This window comes from Musa acuminata, chromosome BXJ1-8 (assembly GCF_036884655.1).
Source record: "Musa acuminata AAA Group cultivar baxijiao chromosome BXJ1-8, Cavendish_Baxijiao_AAA, whole genome shotgun sequence".
Classification (NCBI taxonomy): domain Eukaryota; kingdom Viridiplantae; phylum Streptophyta; class Magnoliopsida; order Zingiberales; family Musaceae; genus Musa; species Musa acuminata.
Window position 1 is genome coordinate 3,886,047 of NC_088334.1, and position 18,165 is coordinate 3,904,211.

General features: G+C 41.9%; 3 protein-coding genes and 1 long non-coding RNA gene across 7 annotated transcripts; 2 read left to right on the plus strand and 2 right to left on the minus strand.

Annotated features, from left to right (window-relative positions):
* Positions 1 to 1,256: 1,256 nt before the first annotated feature.
* On the minus strand, positions 1,257 to 5,730 carry LOC103993778 (uncharacterized). 2 transcript variants are annotated; one of them, XM_009413960.2, is made up of 10 exons: positions 5,559 to 5,728; positions 4,154 to 4,314; positions 3,278 to 3,409; positions 3,131 to 3,181; positions 2,766 to 2,862; positions 2,522 to 2,568; positions 2,151 to 2,367; positions 1,890 to 2,019; positions 1,748 to 1,790; positions 1,257 to 1,596 (listed from the first exon to the last, which is right to left on the minus strand). In XM_009413960.2, the coding sequence occupies exons 1-10, from the start codon at positions 5,611 to 5,613 to the stop codon at positions 1,522 to 1,524; spliced, it is 1,008 nt and encodes a 335-aa protein (XP_009412235.2). In that variant the 5' UTR covers positions 5,614 to 5,728; the 3' UTR covers positions 1,257 to 1,521. The 2 variants fall into 2 exon arrangements, with proteins under 2 accessions (XP_009412235.2, XP_064934157.1); XM_065078085.1 differs by lacking the exon at positions 3,131 to 3,181 and having other exon boundaries at positions 5,559 to 5,730.
* Positions 5,731 to 6,277: 547 nt separating this feature from the next.
* On the plus strand, positions 6,278 to 12,368 carry LOC103993777 (probable magnesium transporter NIPA9). The gene is made up of 9 exons (XM_065078086.1): positions 6,278 to 6,476; positions 7,751 to 7,849; positions 8,760 to 8,889; positions 9,477 to 9,565; positions 10,370 to 10,426; positions 10,563 to 10,621; positions 11,124 to 11,244; positions 11,583 to 11,731; positions 11,846 to 12,368. Exons 1-9 carry the CDS (start codon positions 6,366 to 6,368, stop codon positions 12,063 to 12,065), a joined length of 1,035 nt encoding a protein of 344 aa, XP_064934158.1. The 5' UTR covers positions 6,278 to 6,365; the 3' UTR covers positions 12,066 to 12,368.
* Positions 12,369 to 12,545: 177 nt separating this feature from the next.
* LOC103993776 (IQ domain-containing protein IQM1) lies at positions 12,546 to 15,150 on the minus strand. The gene is made up of 9 exons (XM_009413958.3): positions 14,693 to 15,150; positions 14,484 to 14,598; positions 14,320 to 14,385; positions 14,158 to 14,246; positions 13,998 to 14,085; positions 13,760 to 13,897; positions 13,585 to 13,677; positions 13,389 to 13,490; positions 12,546 to 13,225 (listed from the first exon to the last, which is right to left on the minus strand). Exons 1-9 carry the CDS (start codon positions 15,148 to 15,150, stop codon positions 12,773 to 12,775), a joined length of 1,602 nt encoding a protein of 533 aa, XP_009412233.2. The 3' UTR covers positions 12,546 to 12,772.
* LOC103993775 (uncharacterized) lies at positions 12,957 to 18,120 on the plus strand. Of its 3 annotated transcripts, none has more exons than XR_010475753.1 (9): positions 12,957 to 13,095; positions 13,198 to 13,820; positions 13,904 to 14,113; positions 14,192 to 14,628; positions 14,781 to 15,350; positions 15,434 to 15,663; positions 15,805 to 16,109; positions 16,393 to 17,110; positions 17,225 to 18,120. It is a non-coding gene; the product is annotated as an uncharacterized LOC103993775 (long non-coding RNA). The 3 variants fall into 3 exon arrangements; XR_010475754.1 differs by lacking the exon at positions 17,225 to 18,120 and having other exon boundaries at positions 13,198 to 13,267; positions 13,336 to 13,820; positions 16,393 to 16,886; XR_672395.3 differs by lacking the exon at positions 17,225 to 18,120 and having other exon boundaries at positions 13,198 to 13,267; positions 16,393 to 16,886.
* The last annotated feature ends 45 nt before the right edge of the window (positions 18,121 to 18,165 follow it).

Below are 18,165 nucleotides of genomic sequence, written 5' to 3' on the forward strand. Positions count from 1 at the left end.
GCTTACAACCCCCTATGATTAATATTGGTTTTTATATGGAAATTTTCTAGCATCCATAACTTTATATTTCTTTTTCATATTTCGTGTTCTTCGCTATTGCTCGGATTTGGCTCAATTAATCCTTCCGACGTTTGTGTCAAATTGAGATTGGCATATTATTAGTGATATGCAGGTAATAATTGAGAATATCTACTCGCCATTTACCACCGTCACCATCTCCGGCGGCGAGTATATATACTTACGATTTGAATCCCCTGCATTCTTTGATTGAGGCGATCGCTCTCCTCCGCGTGGCAGAATTCTTCTTCCTCACGAATGTCTACGGCGGCCATCCCGAGCGTATCTCACTGGTACCTCTTTCTCCTCCTCCTATCGGAACTCTCATTCTTTAGGCGTTGGGGATGATCTGGGGTTAGGGTTCGAGAAACGGTGCGAAGTTGCAATTTTGGTAGTGGATCGACGGCTCGATGGATCGATTTGTTTTGCATCCGTGCGTGATCGAAGCTAGGTTTTCCATGAGCATGAATGGTTCTTCTTAAGGAGCGTGAGCGCTCGATTGGGGAAGGACAAGCGGGCGTCTCGCAGCGCCGGATGGGGCCGATCGAAGGCAACCCAGGGCACCATGGACGGGCCGAAGCTTCTGCTATGAAGTGCGCTCTCCTTCCGAATACGACGAGCGCGACTGCCTGATGGAGGAATACCCGACTCCCAAGGGACGGGCCGAAGCATCATCCATGCAAGAGAAATGTGGTAATGGTTGAGGAGGAGAAGAGCCCAGTGGCACCACAACAAACACCCTCGCGGCCCGGAGTTGGAGACAGCAGGCCAGCAAAATAAGGGTGGAGGATGGGAAAGGTAGTAGGACTCCTACAAGCTCCAATTATCCCCAAGCTGAAGTAAATGGCGATTGCTACCGATTTCCTTTTGAGGAGAAGAAAGGAGACCTCACGGGCACTGCATAAATCATCCCAATCGCTCGTCGACGCCACCCATCGGCAAGTTGACAGTAGTAGCATCTAAGGAGGAGGAGGAGGAGGAGGAGGAGACCTCGGTGGCACTGCATCTCCTCCTTGGAAGATTCGGTAGCAGGAGCAACTCCTTGAGGAGGAAGAGGAAGAGGCCTTGATGTCACTGCATCTCCTCCTTGGACGCTACTGCTGTCAACTTGTTGATGGGTGGCGTCGACTGAGGTTTCCTTTTCTCCTTAAAAGGAAATCATAAATCGAAAGGTTGGAAATTTAGATATATGCATCCTGTCGAGAATGGAATGGAAAATCATATAACATAAACCGTGTTCAGAATGCAAGATACACATCTTACACAACAATTCCAGGTCCATAGTTGTTTCATCCAACTATATAAAGACCTAACTTGCAGGAACACGAGTGTCGGTAGACATTTTTCTTTACATCGGACAGACAACAATCTCATACATTCTTGTTCCTGGATGAAAAGTTGATGTTCAATGCCACACTTTGTTCTACAAGGGGTGATAAGCTGAAAGGTCCCACAGCAGCAAGCTTATAAATCCAGCATGCGCCCTCGGATTATTGCCTCGGCTTTCCTTACCTGCTTCACAGGCCCAATGATGAAAACCTACATAGAAAACATACAGGCTCGGTGTATAGTTGCGAAACTAAGCCAATCATTCAAAGTTATGATGAATGTAGATGCTGACTCTTCCTATCCTTGTTTCACTGATTTCTGCGGAGCCAAAAGGTCCTTGCAGATTCAAAATGGCCTTTACCTTGTCGGGAGGGCCCTTTGCGCCACCAGTAATAATTTCCGCACTGCAAAAGAGGAAACAAAATAACACGTCAAGCAGAATATATCATCTACGGAGAAGCATCGGGGACATTTGTATTAGAATGTACAAAAGAAAAGCATACTGGCAAGATTCTTTCACGGACTGGATAGAGGCTCCCTTTCTCCCAATAACTCGCCCCATTTTCCCAGGAGGAACATTCAGGATGGACAGTATCTCCTCCTCAGGAACATAACCTTCCGCAACTATGTCATCTAGATAAGATGGCAGCACCCAATATGACAACTCCCAAGTTAATACGTGTTTTGTTGTCCATAACTAAAAGACAGCCAGACTGGATCGACCAAGAAAACTTAAAGCAGTATGAGATACCGATGGTAAAGACCTGGAAGAGGGGGTAGGGATGGCCAATCTGCATAGTCATTGTCGTTGATGCAAAAACACCTACAGTAAAGTGAGCTACGAAGTGCAAGGTGCCACAAGGATTTCTTATTCAGTCTCTCCATCATTGAATGATAAATACTTGGGAGAAAGCGAACATCATCAGCAGCTGCTCGGATCATCATTTCAGACATTGGTCTGTAAGTCCAAAACTCAGGATCCTGAAAGAGCGGTGGAATGAAATGTCAGAAACACTTACTCAGTTCCCACAAGAAGAAACATGAGTCATACGAGCTACTTTTCAAAATCGAAGGACCACAGAATCGAACAACCACAGAGCTTCAAACTCATAAAATAGTTGCATCTTAGACTAACCTGTCTTAGCAGGACACGCACTTCCTCCTTTTCAAGATAGGATATTCCTGCATGAGGATGTTAGGGAATATTAAACCATATGGAAGGCGCAAAGAGAAACTGAAATCTGGTGAGGACTGGTCAATAAGAATTAAAAGGGATTACAAATTTATCTGACTTCTACCAAATGTATCCATGAAAATGGCAAAAGAAACCGGTAGAGAAGTTTATCATGGAAAATGAGAAGATACTATGAAAATTTTACCACAGTATCGAGGATCTGCGAGAAGCCCAACAAAAGAAATATGATCATTAAGCGATGGCTTCCTTCCTTCTTCCTCCTCTATCAAAGAATATGCAATCTACAAGGACGATAGCACCGATAATGTCATTGTCTCAAGAACTCTTCCATTTGCATAATCATGTTCACATTTTCCTTTGCCAGCATAAAAAAGCAATGGCTGAATCAGCTTATCGTCTGTGCCGTTAAGGGAAAGTTCTTGTTTTTCATAATGGCACTTGAAACTACAAGAAACTATACAGCCAAGCTAGAGTGGTGCATCGTAAATAAAATTATATGGTGATGCACTTTCTCTTTGACAAGACAAAGAGGAAAACAATACCATTTACCTGGGTATCAAATACATTGTTCAGTTTTATGCCATATTGAAAATGTAAAGCCTGCATGCAGGTGGTAAATATTAGACGAACTTAATATGTAGTGAATAATATGAATGACCAAGAAGAACAATGAAAGCAACTAAATTGTGTGGAGACCTCACTATCCCGTTTGCAGTCATGAATTACTTTCATAATGTTCATGGATTCAAGTGCAGGCTTACAGGCTTGGATAAGTAACTCCCCACCCTCTATAGCATCAACAAGGTATACGGCATTGGGAAGTGCAAGCTGAAAAAAAACACAGCAAGATGGTAAGTAAATATAAACAACTAGAAAGATGATCGACGTGAGAAGACATTAACTGTATTATAATTCTTTCCACGAAGTTGACACTAAATAATTCTTTATTATAATTCTTTCCATGAAGTTGACCCTGAATATAATGAAGGCATCATAATAAATATCAAGCATCCACAACATCCTTTTCACTTTCAACTATAAGATGTAAAGATGACTAATCGTGAAAAGATTATTGCTACAAATGTCTATCATCCAATAAAGCTCGGCCTTCCAAACTCATCTTACAATTCGTTTTTAAAAGCAGCGAGATGGTAAGAAAATATAAACAACTCAAGGGATGATCAATGCGAGAAGACTTTTAACTGCACTATTCAGGGTCAATTGCATGGAAAGAATTGTAACAAAGGCATCATCATAAATATTAAGCACCCACAACATCCATTTCACTTTTTGCGTAATCAGAGCTAAAGATGACTAATCATGAAAAATATTACTATAAATGTCTATTATCCAATAAAGTCGAACCTTCCAAATTCATCATATGGTTCCCTTTCAAAGCATGTATTAATGGGTAAGAGCTCAATGCGTTAGAAATTATTTGCATGTTTGGGAAAGTGGAGATTCTTGTGATGAACATACATGGTCAAGAAATAACTGAAAATATGAGAAAGAATCCATTCAAATGAGGTTCTTCATGGTCAAGAAATAACCAAAAAAAGGTAACTAACTCACCTGCATTACACATAAAGCTCCATGTCGACAGAGGTCGATTCCCTCACAATCAAATCCGATGACCACCTGCCTATCCACCGGAGGATCAATAAATTCAGGTGGCAATTGGGAAGCATGGGTGACAATATGGATTGGGACCACTGGAAACTCAGATTTACTGTCTGAAGGACATAATAAGAATACTAGCGATTATTTGTAGGAAACTCTGGATGGTCAAAGTTATAGAAACCATTAATATAATGAGAAATAGCATAAAATAAGGAACGACAGATGATATGGAATATATATACACATATTGCATTTAACAGAACAGAAACTGGATAAAATAATGAACACCTGGTACAGGTTAAAGTGACAAAATATTCTACCAGTAAAAGAAGTTTTGATCCTTCTTGAGTTATGAAAGATCATATTTAGTTAAAAATTGTTAGTTATTTATTAATATAAATTTGTTTTCAAATTGTTCATAACAAATTCAAGAAATTGTAAATAAAAGGTTAATGAAGCTACATGTTTACAATATATGTTTTTGCATGGAACTTCTAATGCCCTCTATATCCATTATCATGTTTACAACATATGACAGAGGATTGAAACAAGTTAATAACAGTTGTTAAATAAGTTTCTTTTATCTTGTTCCTTTTGAGTCAACCATTTTAGCTCATTGCTGTATTACAGCAAAAATCACATTGATGTCAACTTCCAATGCAGGTACTTTCTTTAGTAGGACCTGATGCATCAAATGTCAATTTATTGTTCAGCTGCAATGAAGCTTCTTTGTTCTCAATCAATAAAATGAAAGGTAGTGCAGATGTGTTCAGGTTTCTACTTTGGTCCTGTTGAAAATGTCAAATTTCACCTTCAAACTATTCTCTCTCTACTCATATCCACAATAAAACCAACTACCATAGATGAGTCTTTTCCACAATGATGCTGATCATTAAAGGCAAACCTAGCAACACTGCAGATGTCATTTCAATTTCTTTAATGTGGAATGAAATTTCCATCAACAGTTCCAGTAAAAAAACCCTATCAACAATCGCAAATTTCCCGGTCTACCTACGTCAAATCTACAACAGGATATGCATACATACGTCAAAAAGTAAACTTTCGCAAAAATTACTCATATATAATGATCAAAATCTCCAATTTATGAAACCCCAGGGCATATAGCGTAAGAAAGGAGGCATGGAACAACTGAACAGACCATGGATTCAGAATTAGGATCCTGAAAGATGAAATCTAAGCGAAAACCCAAAGACATAAGTAGAAAATACGAGACAACGACGATCAGAACAACTCAAATAGAGAACAAGAGAAATCAATAGCACAAAAGAGCAGCGCAAAATGCGATAAGCAAGTCGCAGGAACGATCAGAGGAACGAGGGGAGTGAGCCTGAAGAACCTGGATCGATCGGGAGAGGAACTTTAGCCAGGTTAAGGAGAGGATCGGAAGCCATCGCGATCACCGCGAGGGTTTCGAGAAAGATAGGAGGAGAAGCGTTGTCGATCTTAAAAGGGAAACGGATTCACGCCGCTGCTTGCAGTCGGGAGCGGACGCCTTCGTGGGATGCGTCGGTCCGCTTAGAAGAGGTGGGTACCACAGCATATAGTTATTGGATATGCGCCACCTCGGCACCCTGCGCCTCGCGCACCGGATCTCCGTATACCAACGGATTCGGCTCATCTCGCACACAGCTCCGAAATATGATGTCCATGCTCCATTAATGGATCATTTGAATCCGAATCCGAATCCGATCAGATTATTTCCAGCACAGTTCGGAGCAATTGGATGGCGCCACGTCTGCACTCTGGGCCTCGCACACCGGGATCCCCATAAACTAACGGATTCGGGTCGACTCTCGTATGCAGCTCCGAAATGGATTATCTCAATCCGATTCCGGCAAGCTTATCTTGGGGTCATTTGGCGTCAATTAAACGCACATTGTGATGTGTCAACTAAGTTAGAAGATTAAGTGTCAATTGGACTTATGGTTTAAGACATTAACGTAGTTATTGACCAAAATTATTAGGATTGGTTGACTTATCGGTGTGGCTCGATCAAATCACCCATCGATTTGGATCTCATAGGTCTCTCTCTCTCTCTAAAAGGAGCGTTCAAGCGGAAGCCCCCAAGAATTGCCAAGAAAATAGAGGGAAAAGATCAAAAGGAAGAAGGGAGGGAGGGAGGGAGAGAGAGAGGGAGAGAGGGATGTGGGAATCGATATGCTTGACGCTCATGGCGACGGCTGGGAACAACATCGGCAAGGTCCTCCAGAAGAAGGGCACCGTCATCCTCCCTCCCCTCTCCTTCAAGCTCAAGGTTTCGATTCTTCATTCCCCTTATATTCGCCTCGTCTGCAAACCCTATAATCGAATCCAGTTTTCGGTGCAATGTTATTCCCATCATGTCATGCTTCTTGAATTGAGTATAGATTGGTTTGACGTTTGTATCTTTGGGGAATCCCTTCGGGATCGGAAGTGCAAGTCCTCCGATTTGTTTGACCTTCTTTACGTTTCTTTCTTTCCCCAACCCGCAGGTGGCAGGAGATGCCGTTAGAGTTTCTTGGATTGTGTGTTTTATCTCTGGCTATGTTGATCTTTTGTGCGATAGCTCGCCGGAAATGATTGTTCGTTTGGTCGCTCAATATCCCCGATTGATCTGCAAACCTTGCAACCGAATCCTGTTTTCGGTGACATTTTATTCCCATCATCGCAAGCGATCAAGAAACATCTTGGATTCTTGAATTGATTAGAGGTTGGTTTGACGTTTGTGCCTTTGGGGAACCATTTCGGGAATCGGAAATGCAAGTCCTCCCATCCGTTTGAGCTTCTTTCCGTTTCATTCTCTTCCCAAACCGCAGGTCTTAGGAGACGCGGTTAGGGTTTGTTGGATCGGAAATGATGCTTATGTTTCGTCTCTCAATAATGATCTTCGTCGGTCATTCAAGATGGGTGGCCGCTCCCCGATGCTTCTTGATGACGGTTTCGGGGTTTAGAATCGTTGATAGATCTGTTTCTTTGATGGATCTTGATGCGTATCTTTTGATTTGCACAATATTGTTCGTAAGACATGAGGTCTCACAATCAACCTTGAGATGAATGGTGCCACTCAAATGTTTTTGTTCAAATTTCAGCTATTCCCTCCAATAATCTCTTTTCAAGTCTGCTTTGGGATGTCTTAAGTGGACCTCATCTAATTCTTGTAGAGATAAGCATGATAGGTTTCTTGTCTGGATTCGGTTGATATGTTATGAACATGTAAGTTTCTTGACAAGATTTTCTTCTTATACCCTATCCGTGAAGCATTTCTTCTGTGCCACTTTTTTTCCTTTTCTAAAGCAAGTGACATATTTCACATAATAAATTTCATCTTTGCATATTCACATTGTTATAGGAGTTTGCTCTATCATTTTATACTCTTCTGTCTTGCACTCCAGGATACATTAATTTGCTCATGTTTGGTTTCCTGTTATTTGAATTTTAACATTTAGATTTGCATTTTTTTGGTATGTTATTGATCAGATAGAGTTTTTGTTTATAAAATGCAAAGTATAAACAAGTATGACCTGAATTGCTTTCTCTTTTTGCTTTTAGGTGATCAGCGCATATATTTCAAACAAATTGTGGGTTGTAGGATTTCTTATGGATATATCTGGGGCCATTTTGATGCTGAGGGCATTATCTCAAGCTCCGGTGAGTTGATTTATGCATCAAGTTTCCATCTTTCAATCAATATCTCTATAAAATGGATTAAACTTTATTTCTGTATTATCTGATTCTTATATGTGATGTCTGTTGGTTTCCCCTTTTTCTTGATCTTATTTTCGATTGACATGTACCTTTAAGCTAGCACTGATGCATTTAAAAAAAAGTGAATGAGCACCTAAATATAGCAATTCCGGATAGCATCTTAGCCTAGTGCCCTAATGTAGAGGCCACAATCTGCCCCATCCATTGTGCATATTGTTTGCGATCCATGGTATGACACTCATTTATTTAATGTTTAATGTGCTTTATGTGCACCACAATGTGATCAAACATGTGTTCCTCGATTTTTTTTTCTTATTTTTGACAGTATTTTGGAAATGACATATCTTTTGTTTGTTTTGTTAATGAAATTTGTTGGTTCTTCACTCTCATGTTAACTAATTTGTGACTTAGTTCAAATTCTCTGCTTGCATGAAATAATTTGATAGTTTTATTCTGACGACCATTAATTGGGCCAGTAGATATATTTGTAGTAAAGATTTCAAGAGGTTGGATCCTTTTTTTTTCGGAGGTTGTAAAAGTATATGTAAGAGAAAAGGTTGGGTTGGCGCATGATCTTCCTAACAGTGAGGTCTGTGGAGGGTTGATGTATGTAGCCTTGGCCTTAAAGCTTCAACATGAAAGGTGTTTCCATGATCAGAGGGCTGCTCACCCAGGTTACAAGGAAGGAATCTTAACACCCATAGTTTAGAAGGCTGTTGTGGTTGTCCGCTTTATTAGACATACATTTGATTGTCAAAATGGAAATGAATCTCACTGCAAATGTTACTGCACAAAGCCATGTTTTTATCTTCCTGCACATATTAGTAGAATATTGTTGACATTTATTTTGCAGGTTTCTGTAATACAACCAGTTTCTGGCTGTGGACTTGCTATACTTTGTGTTTTCTCTCATTTTTATCTCAAAGAAGTAATGAATGCTCTTGACTGGGTGGGGATTGCATTGGCTGGTGCTGGCACAATAGGTAATGGAAGTTGATAAGAATCCTCATATTGGTTTGTTATTATTCTATAACAATAATGACAACAAGTTGTTAGTTAGTTATTTATTCTATCTTCTCATAAACGCTTAATATGAGTTTCTTAAGGTGCCATTTCATTCTAAAATTTGTAGAATAGTTAAAGGGAGCCAATTTAGAAACTTGTAATACATTAAGATTAAACCTTCCGGATAAATTTCCTCCCTGAAAAGTCAGTGCTAATCATAACCTAAGTCTTTCAGAATTCAGTATGTATCATTCATAACATCACTTGATTTATTGTGCGCAAAAATAATTGGGTCTTTTTTTACTATACAATTTATTTTTCGAAGTCTTTAGCAGAAACAGCAAATAATATTTAATATTTTCTGAAATAATAATGTATACTGTTTATGGTTAGATAGGACCTTCAGTAGAGAGTCTTATTTGAAAGCAGTATTTTACGGTCTTGAATAGCTTTTTCCAATATATAGGACCTTCAGTAGAGATCACCAAGTGCCTACTAATTATACTGTTATGGCAAAAGATGATTCCAGTATAAGTTGTTGGATTTGTCTGTATTATTGTTGCAGGAGTTGGCTTTGGAGGGGAGGAGCAAAATGGTTCAATAGTCTCTCTTTTCCACTTACCTTTGATGGGCTTCTCGGTTGCCTTGTTGTTTGTAGGTATCATGCTCTGTACACCACCGTTCATCATTGCTAGAAAAAGATTTGTCCTTCTTATAAATAGTGAGGATATCTTAGTTTCTTTGTGTTCGACCGGACTCCCTATAACCAGTGTTCATTGATCCAGTGGGTGGTGATTGGGACCATTGGGTGTCATTGCCTTATGTTTATGTTCTTATGATTTCAATCGTTGCATGTTTTTGTGCACTAACACTCTTTGCAACCTTGATTTGGTGCTCGTGTTAATGATCTATGGCAAACACTAATGGTCATGGAATTCTATACAAGTGGTAGTTTGTGGACCTTCCATGCCGAAACCCTCTTGCCCCTTTCTCCTTATCTGAAGACGGATTTAATGTACATTTTGTGATCTATTTTTTGAAACTGTTTCTTCTGTCTTATGGCATTATAATATTGTTTTAATAAATACTTCTTGACATCACATCTTTTATCTGGTATCATGGTTGCATAGGCCTAGCAATTGGATGTGAAAAGAGTTGACAAGTAATTGTAGTTGCAATTCACACAAAGTCTCAGAATAGATATACGGCCATATGCTGTAGGCATCTTTATCACTGTAGCTATGTTTGTCGTTGCACTACAAGAGATTAAATGTGAAAGTCAAGGTATTCTTTTTTTGTTCTTTATTGGGGACGGGATTTGTCTCATTAGTTAGTCTTTATGCTCATGCTTCAGTATAATACTTCGAGTGAATAAAATTCGAATGAATGTAGTGCTTTTGTTGTCTTGGGTATCGAAATTTATTCAAATAACCCTTGATGGTTCGCATGGCAATTCAGGCTCTTCTGGATACATGGCTGCGCATTTACAAGAGGCGAAGGCAAGATCAAGAACTGGTAAATTCTCTTATGCCCTTCTGCTACTGAAGTAAGCACTGTTTTTAGTTCCTGCTCTTTTTCTTTACCTTCCTTCCTATTCGTTTTTGTATCAATTTGATCGTTGTGACATCTAATGTAATCATCTTAAACACAGATGCATTCTGAAGTCATAGAGGAAATAATATTTGGCTTGGAATCAGGCATTTTATTTGGGTGATGTTCCTTTAACCTTTTACATCCTGCCATTGGTTTAATTTTGATGCATTTTAATTTTTTTTCCTTTTATGTTACATGAATATAATCCACAGAAAATTTTGCTTTAGACAGGAAGAAAGTTATTACTTGTTTATACAAAATATGCAATTTCCATTGCCAGAAGCGTCAGTGCATTGGTTGTCCTCTTGCATTCTTTGTCATTTCAGTTCTTAAAGTATTGGGACCACCTGTCCGTCTTGAATTCCATACATGTTCTTGAATACTGTTTCTATATTATGTTCTTGAACATTCTGTTAAGGACATAAGTTCAGTATATTCCAGCTCGATATATGGAGAGGAATGTGTAAATATATGTGTCCCATCCAAACTCATAGTGTCACTCCAAATTATACTGTTAAATTTGAGTTATTTTTAATTATTGAGCCTCATATAACAATTGGTATAAGTTAGCTTTGAGATTGCAATTAGCAAATACTAAAACCATGCTGGTAATTTACAGGATGGCATCTGTTATATCAAAGATGGGCTTTGTATTTTCAGAGCAGGGCTTCTCAAAGATCATGGTACCTATATGCATTTCCATCAGCATCTGCTGCAGTGCTACTGGATTTGTTTATCAGGTAATTTCATTAAATGCTTTCAGCTACATCAGTTTGGTTCAATTCTTTGTTAGTTTATATCAATATGGGCCAAATTAATCACTTGTTATACGGCTAGCTGTCCCATCAAGTTGAAACAATTTCACTTGAGTTATATGGACTGATTTTACAAGTGCTTTACTTTTCTGATACCCATTAGCTTGTAGATTTTGCACACTTCTAAAAAGAAGATAACTGGTCAATCTTTTGTGTTGCACTATCCATTTGGCATATTGAAAGTCAAACTAAGCTCCACACTGACATGAAACTTATTTATATAGTTCAACTGATTGCAGTCTAATATATATGGATTCTGACAGACCCGAGGCCTGAAGCATGGAAGGGCTATTGTGGTATCCACATGTGCAGCTGTGGCATCAATTGTTACTGGTGTTCTGGCTGGTATGCTTGCTCTGGGCGAACACATGCCTACTTCCCCTGTTGCCCGTGTCACTCTCTTGCTTGGATGGTAACGTCACTAACTGTAGATGAATTTTGTTTGATGAAGTGTTGTTCTTTGATTGAGATACTTTGTTCCTTCTGTTGGTGGGGGTTTCAATATATGTTCTCTAACTGTTTGCAGGCTCTTCATTATTCTTGGGGTAATTCTCCTTGTTAGTTCAACCCGATTGATGGCACTTCTACCTAGGCCTATCCGGCGCCATCTGAGAAGCAACCTTGAGAAAAATCAGAATCTCAGACGATCGGGTTCGGTACGTGCCAAGGATCCTAGCCCAAGTGCAGTAATTCAAGCATCCACGCTGCATCATCTGGTAACTTCTCCGGCAAAAGAGAAGGCATAGCAGAGTCATGAAACTAGTTAAGAACAACACATCGATGACTGTTTCTTACTTCTCGGCCAGCGGTCGGCTTGATTTTAAATGCAGCATCGAGCTTGTAAGCTTCCCTGCAATTCCCTACCAGGGATGTAGTCTAATGGACCGTGTCGTTTACTTACTGATCTTCGTATTGTGTTTTTCATTTGTTTTGTATGCCCCTGTAATCTAGCTGACCATTTTTGTACTGGTCTTGTATTGCCATTTTTCATGTGTGATTTTACTAAAATATACTAAGATTTTACTATAATTGAACTGTTCTTTTTTCAATTCAGACTATCCTGCTTGGCTTCGAAGATGAGTTCTCTACTAATAATTCCTCATCTCAAAATGTTATCTTTATTTCTCTCAAAATAGTCTGTCTCAAGCAGGGAGATGGAGACCAAACTTGGTCTTTCCAGCCGCAAACAGAAAAAAAAAGAACTCAATTTTCCAATGCTAAAAGAATTCTCTGTAATCCATTTGCATTGAAATTTACAGGAACAAATAATGTTGTGCGTCAGATTCCTGCACGGACAATTCCTTTGATGGTAATGCAAAAGAATTCAATAACTAACTCTGCTTCACCTTCGCCAACAATAACTAACAAAAGAATTCAATAACTAATTCTGCTTCCTAAGGGGTTCTTATTCTTGGACCAGTTTTATGTGGGCCACCAAGCAATCACCTCACCTCTAGGGTTTGGGAAGAGTCAGCGAGACTATGGGCGGGGTGGGAATGCCCATGTACTGAAGCCTGGGGGACAGCCTGAGCCTGGGGCTCGGTCGCGGCGACGGGATCGGGACCGGGACCTTGTTCGCAGCGGGCGAAGCGACCACCCTGGGCGACAGGTTCACTTGCTCGAGCGCCTTGGATTGGAGATCCGCCGGGTAGTCCCGGACGCAGCCGATGCGAGGCCCCGCGCCGGTGGTCCATCTGCACGACAGCCGCCTCCCGAGCTCGAACGCCATTGCTGCCTTCTCCCTGCTTGCGTCGCTTTGCTCCTTTGGTTCCTTAGGTTCTTCGTTCTCGATTTCGTCTTCGCTCTTAGCCTTCTCCTCCACCGCAGCAACAACCGCTTCGACTGCGACCTCAACATCGTCGTCCTTCTTGTGTGCAGGGAACTCATCGTCATCGACGGAGCACTTCTGAGAAGCAAAAGGCACGAGTGGGTTGGTTAAATGCCCCAGGTATGAATGATTAGGTATCACGCAAACGATTAGATCTGCTCCTTAATGGTGCACGGCTCGTATGGTAGGAGCCCTCTTCGGTGTTCATAAGATGCAACATCAGGGAAGAAGATGGATTTACCTTGACATTGGTGAGGTCTACATGGTTGTCCCCAAGGAAACTAATGAACTCCCTAAAATTATCTTCTGTCGGGAGGTAGTGTCCGCTGTACGGCCATATAGCCTGAGGCAATCATCAAATTGTACCAAGAGTTTTACGTCAGCCTCAACTATGGCTCCATCTCAACATAGGTGGTCTGCAATTAGGCAAATCATACCTCGATTCTGCCTTCTTTGGCGACCAGCCTTCCTGCAGCTGTCGTAGCTCCCCCAGCTAAAAAGCTCGAGTGTTGGAATGTGCCTTTGTTCTTCTGTTCATCCACAAAAGTTTGCTTTAGGAGGCTGAGCTCATAAGTATGAACAGTTAGTTCCAAGCATGGATATGATGTGCACCTTCCCCACATACAGTGCTCTTGATGTGCTGAGCACAAAGATCCACTTGCAACCTTCAGTGGTATTCACCGGCATTCCACTTTGTTTGTAGACGAGCTTCCCATTCTCCACGATGACTTCGTATGCTTCCCTCTCTTTCTGCAGGGTGGTGAACACAGTACAATGTATGGTCAGATACACCTTCGCATCACTCCACCAGATAAGGTCGGGCTGGAGTGATCGAACAAGGAGAGCTTACCGGACCAAGATAGCTGATGCACTGCTTTTGAAGCTTGCTTCTTGGGCACCTCTCCAGATTTACTTCTCTTCCGTCTCCGACGTCCAACCTTCACATTCGACCAAAGGAAGGAACAGGTGAGCATTTCTCACTGAAAGACTTGTGTTATTTCTGTGCTTACCAGTAGAAAAATGGTTGTGTGCTTTCGCTTCCAGACCAGACATCATAATACAAATGCAAGTTGTGCCCATAGCGATGCCGGGGATCAATCTGCACGGTGCTGGTTGTGGATTAGATTACCGTAAAGCCATCTCTCTGTGCTACCAAGGAAGAGGATACTCACGGCTTCTAACCAATGTTGCAGTGCTAGCTTCTGAGCCTTTTCATCTTTGGAGAGGCCCTTACCGACCTGAGAAAAATGGATGCACACACATATCATATTGATTGGATATACATTGGAACAATTATAGAGCTTATGCGTCATGACATATCAATCCGATCGATTACCCTGGCTGCTCTTCTTTTCGCTCTTGCCCATTTAGAGACTGCAGGTTCTGGCTTCTCGACGTCGAAGAACAAGATGGAACTACGCTTGAGAGATGCGAAATCCAGTGCCTTCCACCTGCAAAAGGGGATTGTTTTTCTTTTTGAGGTAAACCGAGAACAGAGATCTTCTTCTAGTTTTTGACTTGTGCTAGGTGAAGTTGGAGACGCACCAGAGTTCCTCCACCACCACCGCACAATCTGCTAGGTTTCTTCTGGTTCGGTAGCTCTTGTAGACCTTCTGCAGCTTGGTTGCTGCAGCGTCAAGCTCGCTCGAAGGCCGAGGGGAAGAGAGCTCGACGAGCTGTTGCGGGAGCTTCACATGGGGCACCGCAAAGTTCATCGGCACCTTGAGACAAGATGGCTGCAACGTAACATCATCATCATCTGCGGCTTGTTCTCCGATGGGAACGGATGCGTCGAGCTTTCGTGTCTCAGGTTCCCAGTTCCTGAAGCTTAATGATCTCTCCGTCACGGCGTCATCGCACGCACCAGAGACCATCCTGTTCGACGAATTGCTCCTTCCGAAACTGAGTGATCTCAAAATCCTATTGGCCTTCTTTTCACCGAGACTAATGGATCCGGCTGCTGCAAACCAATTCCACAAGGGCACGGAGAAGGATAAGCCCATGGAAGTGCTGCCCCTGTTAGATTACAAAGGTCCAACCACAAGAACCATGTCACGGAGCAGTAAAGCCAGCATCATCGCATCTCCGACAAATAGATCAGTAGATGGAAGAGGCAGAAGAAAGAGCGGAACAAGCTTAGTTCAACGTACCTAGCAGATCACAGAAGGAATCCGACTGCTCGGATGAGAAGAAAGCTGAGAAGGTATTGGTGTTGCACGCCTCTTACTCGCCATTTATATATGCATAAAAGAAACTCGCCATTGTTTATTGTAATCCGAGATGCAGGTAAGGAGGACGATGCCACTGAGCAGTGCTCCCTTCCTGGAATGAGCTCTGTGAAAACTCAACTTTCCATCTCCTTCAAAGGAGAGAGAGAGAGAGAGAGCACAGCTTTTTTGAAGCCTGTGTTGGATTAAATTATGGCTGCTGCATGACTAACCATCCCCACTACCCAACTTGCTTAGATTTTATATGACCATTTGAGAGATGCGCTGTTGGATTTGTTTTGCTTTCAAGTACGGTATCATCCACTTGAGACTCACTTTCTCCTTTATATGTGTGTGTATATATGGTTTGCTCTTAAAATCTCTTAAGAAGCATTACAAGGATATATGAGATTATATGAAGCTGACTATTTAAATTGTGTCTGCTGGCAGGGATTGACCATTGACTTTTTAGTGCCCACAGGAGGTAGGCGTTTCTTCCTTGCCAAAGAAAACGATGATTTCAGCTCCAAGCATACGTAATCAGATAAGTCCTTTTGACTATATATATATATATATATATATATATATAGTATACAGCATGAGTATATGTATAATAATAACTCATGCATTCACATGCCTTTGCTAGCATAGCATTAAAGGAGCTCATCAACTGGATTCAATGAACTAATTTCAACTGGGCAGCTGCCCCCCTTGACTTTGAAGAGGTCTTAAGTTACTCCCACAGTACAGAAATGGTACCATATCTTCTTGAATAATACTGCAGTGATCTTTTATAATTTCCAACCAAAAAATTAATTGTTTATTCATTATTAAAAAATATTTAAATTATTTATTGTACAATGAAATAGAAGAATTCTTTTCTTTTTTTTGGTGGTTACTGTCTCATTCATTCCCTTCTACATGTCTCCTCTTTGCTTCTTCCATCTTTTATAACAATATAAAAACCACATTTATGATATTGGTTTAATTTACTGGAAATTAATTTAACCTTTGGTTTGACTAGTTAATTATATACAGGAGAACAAACAAGAAACCAACCTATCTTCTCAATAGGAGAACAACAAGCTCATGTGTCTGTGGGACATGGAACGGAGGTTCCTTGAAGCTTCACGGCTGCGAGAGCTCTCTCGTCAAAGAACAGCAGATCTCTCTCGTGAAAACAACAGAGTAAGACAAACAGGGAGTTGAAGACCGAGAAAAAGATTCAACACTGGATTACATATTATATTCTGTGGATTGCTCGGTTCTGCACATGCCAAGCATCCAAGAATCGAAAGAGCATTGCCACCGGAAATGCTCTTACTGTCTTTTTGACCTATATGCGGAGCTTGAATGCAGAGTCTGCGACCGGTGAGCTCGCTCGCTCGCGAGCTTTCAGCGGCGGAAAGGAGAAGTTGACACGTAGCCTGGTCAAATACCATGTCTTCTTCGGACCGCAATCCTGTGAGTACGTGTTGCCGTCCTCTCATTTTTAGGCTTGTTTGGGGTCATTCCGCTGCTTCCCAGAAAAACCAATGGCATTGTGCGTGTGGGGTGAAGGAGTCGGGGGCAGTTGGTAGCTTTCCCCGCTGTTTCTTCTCCTTCGATTCCGAGAAGGTCGACTGTGCAGCAGGAGGAGGTTTCATATCCGGGGAAGGAGGAGGGCGGAAAGGATCCCCCGTCCTCCACGTTACTTCTTCAAGATCCGTGCACCAATTGCTCGAATCTTAAAGCAGAGATGTCGAAGGTGACCGAGGTAAGCGTGACGGAAGTCTTTCGCGTCCCCTTTTAAGATACGTGCATGGGCACATCGCATGCTGTCCGTTATGCCGCGTCGGTTGCACGAATTTTAAAGCAGAGATGTCGATAGGTCCTCCCCGTAATGGATGTGGCCGTGAAGGATCATGATGAACGAGCCCTTGACGTTCGTTCTTTAGGATTCGTGCAGGCGCAACATCGCACTTGGGTGTGCAGCGTTACCCGCACGATTTCTAAAGCAGAGATGTCGGAAGGCCTCCCGGTAACGGATGGATTGCAAAAGGTAACGGAAGTCCTTCACGCTCCTCCTTTGAGATCCGTGCAGTAGCACACTCGTCCAGTCATTATAAATCCGTGCAGGGGGGACCCGAGATAAATGTCGATGGTCTTCCGACGTGGGATGCGAATGTGAAAGATCTAAGTTTCCTGCTTTACGATCCGTGCAGACGCACACCGCACTTCGCTATGCCGTGCAGCTCGAACGATGTCTGAAGCGGACACGTCGAAGGTCTACCGACGACATTCTTGCTCCAAGATCCGTGCAGGGTGATGGCACCTTGTCAAACCTCTGCACGATTTCTAAAGCAGAGATGTCGAAGGTCTTCCACCCGCGTTAACGTAGAAGGATCCCAGTAATCAAGTCCTTCACGTTTTCGCTTTATGATCCGTGCAAAGGCACACCGCACTGATGCTGTCACTCGCACGATTTAAAGCAGAGATGCTGAAGAGCAAGTCCTTCATGTTTTTGCCTTATGATCCGTGCAGAGGCACACCGCACTGATGCTGTCACTCGCACGGTTTCGAAAGCAGATGCTGAAAGCAAGTCCTTCACGTTTTTGCCTTATGATCAGGGCAGAGCCGCAGCGGCACTGATGCTGTCACTTGCACGGTTTCCGAAGCAGACATGCTGAAGAGCTAGTCCTCCACGTTTTCGCTTTATGATTCGTGCCAGAGGCGCACCGGCACTGATGCTGTCACTCGCACGATTTCCAAAGCAGATACGCTGAACGTCTCCCGACAACGGAAGTAAACAGGACGGAACCCGGAAAAGAA